Raw genomic sequence first — 8,299 nt, 5'->3', positions numbered from 1 at the left:
TATATTTCAGTTAGATTTCCAAAATTCATTATTGTAATCTTCACCCCACTCCGTTCATATTTTTAAATTATCTTTTTTCAACACTCTTTATTAGGAGCAGTCTCATCTATATGAAATTGTTTTAAGTAACCGTAAGATTAGGTCATATTTATTAAGATATCAATAAGAAAAATCAATATATGGATACACTTTCTTTCTTTTATATTGTGAATAACTAATTATAATAAATAAAATACTAAGATTTTGTTTAGAAATCATATCGCTTATAAAAACTAAGTCAAACCTTTAAAAAGTGTATAGTTTTTAAAAAGTTATACTTTATCATTGAAATTTGGCTAAAAATTCAAGATATTATATTTAAGAAAAAATTGTGAATCATTATAGGACATAGGATTGAATTACGCTTAATTTTAAAAAACAAGAATCAAAAAACAAAAGGATTAAACAAGAGAACCTAACAAATCGACTTTAAATATGCATAAAACTTCAATAATATATATATGATAAAAAAAATAAATAGTAAAAGCTCTGAGATAATACAAGTGGTAAAAAACAACATAAATAAGTAATGGGTTGAGTTAATTATTAGGCAGGGTAGACCTCAATAACAGACCTTAAACCCAACTCAGAAATGATCTTGTAACCACTAAAACCTGCTTCCATAAATAGATTCTTCCATTCATTCTCATTCCTTTCCTTCCCACCTAGATTGACCATCATCAAAACATCAAACAAAAGTTGAGTTTCAGTTGACTCTTTCTCTTCTTTCTTGTCTTCCATCACAATGTCTATGATGATCAATTTTCCACCTTTCTCTCTGCTCGGAATTGCATCTTTACACTTCTTCAATATCCTAATACTTTGTTCATCATTCCAATCGTGTAGAATCCACTGGTTAACAAAATCCAAAAATTAAAAATCTAATTTTAAAAATATATAATTTGATTTCTTAATTCTATATACATATTTATTTTAGAGGTAACTCATTCTATATGACCACTTAACCTAAATTGTTTTTTTTTTTCATATTTGAAATGACTCCAAAACATATTTATAATCACTTAAAATAAATTTTATATTTAATCTTACATACTTAAATGCAATTTCCATAGTATTAAAATTGATTTTTTTAAAAAAATAGTATTTTTGAATTATTTCAAAATGTCAAAAAATGATTTTAACTATTTCATATTCATTCATATACATTAATTTGGATGTGAAAATTAAATATTAAAAGCTAGTTGGTTTAGGAACCTATTTGCTTTTATGTTTTCAAATTTAGAAAAAAATGCAAGAAAAGAATTGAAATACATTTGATAATCTTACTTTTAAAAATAAAAGCATATTTTAGAAAATGTACCAATTTTTTTTTTAAATTTTGCTTTGAAGGAACTTTGGATACAAAAAGATACACTTGTATGTATAACAAACACCACATATCAAACAACAAAACTTTTCCTTTCATCTTCAAAAACAATTATGATAATATGAGATATACCTTTATGTAAAATATATATGGTTCCTCTCCATCCAACAAAAATACCTTCTTTCTACTTTGATGGGATTGATCTCTCATCAACTTTTGGAAGTTTGTTAATAACCACTAAAAATCAATATTCATTAAAAAGACCAGATGAGTTTAAACACAAATAATAAAAAATTTACTCCATATCATTTGGACAATTTATGAATTTATTTCTGATAACTAATTTGATAAAATAGTTTGTATGATTTAATAGGATGGAAACTAAAATTTTATAGGAAAAAAATTCACACAATTTAACATTAAACAAAAATTTTATATATCTCCAAAAAAAGACAAAGACATATATGTACCTTGAGTAAAACTGCATTTGCTAGTGGGATTATTTCCTCAAACATATCTCCTTCAACAAACCTCAAATTTTTTGCGTTTTGTAGTGGCTGGTTAGAAATCACTTGTGGGAGGTCAAATACAGTACAAGTAATATGTGGGAATGCCTCTACAATGGCCTTGCCCATAACTCCTGTACCACCACCAACATCAACCAATGACTTCAACCCTTCAAACACTTCACTACACTCCTTCACTATTTTACCAATTATTTCAGAATCACACACCATTGTCTGTTGAAACAAATTGGCAAAAGTTTGTTCTTGAGCAGCATACTCCCATAATAGCTTCCCATTTGCCATTTCAAAAGCATTTGAGTAATTTTGGCCATTGTTATTTGAGCTACAAAACCAACTACTCAAACTTTGAAATGAAGCTATTGTTGATTTATCCAAAGCAAGAAACAAGAAGGGTGTGGCTTGCTTATTGTGAAGGAGTAGTTTAGAAGAAGGGGTGAGACTGTACTTCACATCTTCAGCTCTGTCATGAGCTTGTGTTTGAGCAGTAGTAAAGAAGCCCGAATGAACAAGGAGGTTCATTAGGCGGCTAAGGCATTCAGCTTTGGTTGGTTCAATATGGAGTGCTGCAACTAAACTAGAGAGGCTCATCGGTTGGCCATGGTTACGGATAATATCTGGGATTTCTAATTCAACAACACATTTTAGACACATGGAGTTTATGAATTTCAAAGCATGATTCCAAACATGAGCTTGAGATTGAAGCAATTCGTTCAAATTCTCTCCCATTTCTCTAGTTTTGTTAGTCTATGTATGTTTCAATAATAATGGTCGACTTTAATTATAAGGATAGAGGCAACACCTCCTCATACAATTAAAATATTATAATAACTTTCACTTCTTCAAACAATGAATGGAGTATATACACCCCTATTTCCCTTTCTGATCTAGAGTGAACTTCTATGGCACTTCTTTTACTTCAGAGTGGATTCAAAAGTTTTGTTGCTGAGCCACTTGATATCAGTTATCAAGGAAGGAAAAAAAATAAAATTAACTTCATGAGATTTGAAATTGGAACTACAGAAGGGTATACATTAACCACTTGACCAACTACAATTCTAAATATTACATTGACTTTTTTTCTATATATGTTTGATCTTTTTCGAAACAAGAAAAAAGTGACAAACTATTTACACTTATATAGAACAAAACCATTAAAAAAAAAAGTCTATTATGCTTGATTTTTTATAAAGCATAAATATATTGTCAAATATTGTATTTTTTATAATTTTTTATTTATATAAAAATCATAAAGTTGTAAAAGCTCGAACCCCAATATTGAAAATTTACACATATTTTAATTCATGGTTCACATGGTTCTCGAATAAAATAATAAATGGATGTAGATAGTAATTTAATATTTTTTGAATGGACCTCAGTGATTTTTAAAGAACATGTCGGTTTGTCAAAGGATAAATGAGAATATAAATGTAGTGGTAGAAATTTTCTCCAACTTCTCCAATTTATCATTAAGTTTATCGTGTGGTAGAAATTTTTCTGCAACTCGTCCAATTTATCATAAAGATGCTGAGATGCCGATCTTTTATACAATAAAAAATCCTTCAATTTTGGGAGAAAATAACAAGAAATGACGCATTTTTTACACGAAAAAACGGAGCTTTTCGATTTTTTTTTTTTTAAGAAAATGTACGTGTCATTAATTCATTTCTTTAAAAAATAGTCAACGAAATGTCTTGAAAGGAAAAATTCACCATTTTGGCAAGAAAAGATATAAAATTTCCAACTTTCCCAACCTTATGACACTTTCTTTATGTCCTCATTTAACAATTATTAAAAACAATCATTAAACAGGGACACTTAATCAAAGTCATTAAAAATGTGAAACTTCATCCAAGTCATTAGGTTGTAATTAAACAAATCTTTCGGTAGAAAACAATATTTTCTTCGAGTTTATTAAGAAAGAATCATTAATATTTTTAATATTTAAAATCTAATATTTTTTATCAAGGGAAGAAACTTAACCTAAAATGACAAAAAAAAAATTTAGAAAAAGGCAACTCATATCACATCTTTTTTACCTATTTCAAACATGAAAAATATAATAGCTATCAAATGGTTATCAAAATGTTATCGAACGGTTATCAAAGGGTTATCAGAGGGTTATTAGAAGATTATCTGCTTTAAAATTTACTATTTTTGCAATGTAGAAAATATGGTGATATGGGTTCTATTTTCTTAAATTATTTTACTATTTAGAAAAGTCCCATTGAATCTTCGAAACAATACTTTTCGGACCGATATTAAAAAACTTTTGCAAGTATAATGTTAAAATCGAAATAGATTAGTCAAAATTGAAATGGTGGTTGCATTTGATGAATTGTCACTTCATTGTGGTTCATGAACAATAGCTTATATAATTAATTGCATTGTCCTTAGAAATTGGCCAACTTTAAAATTAGTAACAACACAACTCTAATTAAAATGAACCAAAATCAAAATTGATTTAACCAAATGCAGTTGAGTATTAATCGTGGTCCATGGCCAGTTTTAAAATTGAAAATTAATCTAAAAATTTGGAAATTGACCGATTTTAATTACTTAACTGCTTAGGTTTAAATAAATTTGCAAATTCCCGACCATATTTAATAGCTCCCTTCAATTTTGGGTGAATGATTCCCGACCATATTTAATAGCTCCCTTCAATTTTGGGTGAAAATAACAATTAATAAACTCTAATGGCTTTCCACGTGAATCATGAATAATTGCCAATAATGGATGGGTACAAAATGAGCTATTAAAACTCATTTGATGCGTTTTTTACAACGTAAAACGGAGCTTTTCTATTATTATTACTACTTTTTTTTAGAAAATGTTGCTTTTTTTAACTAGAAAATTTATGTAAATGTAACAAAAATATCAAAACTATTTACGGTAGGGTAATTATATTATGTAGCAATTTTTAGAATAATTATTTAGTATGTAGCAATATTTTTAAAAAATTGCAAATATAGCAAAATCTATCAGTGATAGAGTCTATCGTTGATAGACTCATATGGTTTATCAGTGATAGATCAAAAATTGCTACATGGTCTATCAGTGATAGACTCCTATCACTGATAGATTTTGACAGATTTTGATATATTTGCAATTTTTTTAAATTGTTGCTATACACTAAATTATTTTGAATATAATTGCTAGATTTGCAATTATCCTTTTACGATATGGGTAACAAAGTCCATAAACTTAGTCATTTTTTAAATATTCCAGATTTGTTCTTTCATCTTTCTTCGCTTCCTCCGATTTGTCTTCCTCTTGCAATTTCGTCTTCCTGTTAGATTTCGTCTTTCTTCTTTCCTCTTTTTTTCAACTCTTTATTTACGTGTTTAATCTTTCCATCGTTTTTCTTTTTTCCTCTTCTTTTTTTTTTCGCTTCGATTTCTTTCCATCGTTTTTATACTTTTCCTCTTCTTCTTTTTTTCACTGCGATTTCTTTTCATCATCTTTCTTTTTTTTTCTTTTTTTTAGGTCATTTACATTTGGGTAACCAAATCTAAATGACTGTGTACAAGACATGTACAAAAAAAATAGTAAAATCTAAAAGATCGTGTATAAAGAATCTTGAAAAAAATCATTTAGATTGGAGGAGTCAAATGTAAACTATCGTTTTAAAAAAATAAACGATCGTGTAAAAAAAAAATAAAAGATCGTATATAAAAAATCTTGAAAAAAATTCATTTGGATTGGAGTAGCCAAGTATAAACGATCTAAAAAAAGTAAACAATCGTGTAAAAAAAGTAAACGATTGTATAAAGAAATCTGAACGATCTTGTAACAAATGAATTAAAAAATCGTGTACCATTTTTTTTTAAAAAAAAATCATTGAGATTTGGGTCCCCAAATCTAAACGATCGTGTAACCAAATTAAACGATCATGTAACAAAATTAAACAATCGAATTGAAAAGATAAATTGTAGCCATATCTAAACGATTGTAGCCATATCTAAACGTATAAATTGTAACCATGTCTAAACGATCACGTTGTAGCCATATCTAAACGATTGCGTATAAATTGTAGTCATGTCTAAACGATCGCGTTGTAGCCATATCCATACCTAAACGATCGTGTATCAAACAATAACCAAATCTAAACGATCGTAAATATATTAGGCGCGCGTTGTTCACAGCATGGTTGATGAGGTATTTTTGGTATTTTACACTGTGAGCCTCTAGGATTTTTCTTTTTTCGGAATTGTTCTATAGAATGTAAATATTTAGTCATTTTTTTATATTTTTTGAAAAAGACCCCATTTTAATTTGTCATAAATTCATGTCTTTTAAAAAGAGTCACCAAATATCTTGAAAGGAAAAATGCACAATTTTGGTAAGAAAATATATAAAATTTCGTATTTTCCTAACGATATGACACTTTCTTTGTGCCATCATTTAACGATTATTAAAAAGAATCATTAAATAGTGACACTGAATTATGAGAGTTATTACATGGTAACATTTCATCATAGTCATTAAAATGTGAAACTACATCAAAGTCATTAGGTTGTAAACATCTCTTTTGGCAGAAAACAATATTTTCTTCGAGTTTATTGAGAAAGAACCATTAATATTTTTAATATTTAAAATCTAATATTTTTTCATTAAGGTAAGAAACTTAATCTAAAATGACAAATCAAATTAGAAAAAGACAACCTATATCACATCGTTTCTACATATTTCAAATATGGAAAATATAATAGATTTGGCTAAACGATTTTTTAAAATTCTTTTACTACACGATCGCTTATTTTTTTTATACGATCGTTTAGATATGTCTACAATTTAATTAAATTTATTTCTTCAATTCTATCTTTTAATTTTTTTACATGATTGTTTAATTTGGTTACGTTTAAATTTGGTTACACGATCATTTAGATTTGATCGTTTAGATTTTGGGACCCAAATCTAAACAATTTTTTTTCAAAACGTGGTACATGATCGTTTTGCTTTGGCTAAACGATTTTTTTAAATTCTTTTGTTACACGATCGTTTATTTTTTTTATAGGATGGTTTAGATTTGTCTACACGATCGTTTAGATTTATCTACACAATCGTTTAGAGTTGGTTAAACGATTTTTTTAATTCTTTTGGTAAACGATCGTTTAGATTTGTCTACCAATTCTTTTTTTTTTTACACGATCGTTTACATTTGGATACTTCGATCTAAATGATTTTTTCAAGATTTTTTATACACAATTTTTTAGATTTTGCTATTTTTTTTACACTGTCGTTTAGATTTAGTTATTCAAATTTAAACGATGTAAAAGAAGAAAGAGGAAAAGAAGAAAGACTAGAAAGAAATCACAACGAAAAAAAAACGATGGAAACATTAAACGATTTAAAAAAGAATAAAAAAGAAGAAAGATGGTTGAAAGAAATCGCAAAATCATAAAAGAAGAAATACGATGGAAAGAAATTACAGCGAAAAAAAAGGAAAAGAAGAAATACTATGGAAAGATTTAACAATGTAAAAAAACAATTGAAAAATAAGAAAGATTGTGGAAAGAAATCGCAAAAGAAAAAGAAAAGGAAAAAAAAAGAAAGACGATGAAAGAAATCAGGAAAGAAGACGATGAAAGAAATCACACGAGGAAGAAGACAATTTCATCGCGAGGTAGAGAAGAAAGATGGAAGCGCAAACCTGGAATATTTAAAAAATGGCCAACTTTATGGGTTTTGTTACACGGGCCGTAAATAGTTTGGTGGTTTTTTACATTTACGTATGTTTCTCTATAACAAACAGTAAAATATTTACGATTTGTGTAACAAAATAAAAAAGCTCAGAAAGTTGGTCATTTTTTTTAAATATTTCAAGTTTGTTCATCCCTTTTATCGTCTTTGTTCTCATTTTCTTGTTTGATTTTTTTCTTTCCATCCTTTTTCTTCTCTTCTTTTTTTTTTTTCCAAACTGTTATTAGGTTCAAGATCGTGTATCAAATATAAAAGATCTATTATTTTTTTATGTTTTTTCAAATTGTAATTTGGTTGTTCAAGATAGTGTAGTAAATATAAAAATCTTGAAAAAAATGTCGTTTAGATTTAGGTAGCCACCCAAATCTAAACACCCATGTGCATGCAAATACATGGGCCAACAACACATAACCCACTAACTATTAGTGGGCTTAATGTCTTCATAATTTGCTAACACCTAGTCCACTATAGTTAGTGGGTTTATCCAACAAAATGTTGGATTTTTCCACTAACTTTGGTCAAAGGGTAAAATTGTCATTTGGTCAAACTCAAACTTTGACTTTTCAAACCAAAAGTTCAACATTTTTATTTTTTAAAATTTTGTCCGTCTTGACTAATTTTGACCTTCTGAGCATGAGATGCATTTATTTTCTCAGGGTTCAAATCACATTTGAATATATTGCCGATCAAAGTTTGACTTTTTATA

The 8,299-nt window shown here is 27.8% G+C and overlaps 1 protein-coding gene across 1 annotated transcript; it reads right to left on the bottom strand.

Moving 5' to 3' along the window:
* Window positions 1-475: 475 nt before the first annotated feature.
* On the bottom strand, window positions 476-2,667 carry LOC103496005 (probable O-methyltransferase 3). Its single transcript, XM_008457722.3, has 2 exons — window positions 1,837-2,667; window positions 476-891 (listed from the first exon to the last, which is right to left on the bottom strand). The coding sequence occupies exons 1-2, from the start codon at window positions 2,617-2,619 to the stop codon at window positions 586-588; spliced, it is 1,089 nt and encodes a 362-aa protein (XP_008455944.2). The 5' UTR covers window positions 2,620-2,667; the 3' UTR covers window positions 476-585.
* Between the last annotated feature and the right edge of the window lie 5,632 nt (window positions 2,668-8,299).

The sequence above is a fragment of the Cucumis melo genome, chromosome 11 (assembly GCF_025177605.1).
Source record: "Cucumis melo cultivar AY chromosome 11, USDA_Cmelo_AY_1.0, whole genome shotgun sequence".
In the NCBI taxonomy this organism is placed as follows: Eukaryota; Viridiplantae; Streptophyta; class Magnoliopsida; order Cucurbitales; family Cucurbitaceae; genus Cucumis; species Cucumis melo.
The sequence above is the reverse complement of the archived record's forward strand: the minus strand, read 5'-3'. Positions and strand labels throughout refer to the sequence as shown.

What these genes read in the sequence shown, in the direction of transcription:
- LOC103496005 (XM_008457722.3), bottom strand. Translation starts at nt 2,619, where the DNA reads ATGGGAGAGAATTTGAACGAATTGCTTCAATCTCAAGCTCATGTTTGG. An exon ending in CAAATGCAGTTTTACTCAAG is followed by an intron (nt 892 to 1,836) that starts GTACATATATGT and finishes TTTGTTAACCAG; the next exon opens with TGGATTCTACACGATTGGAA.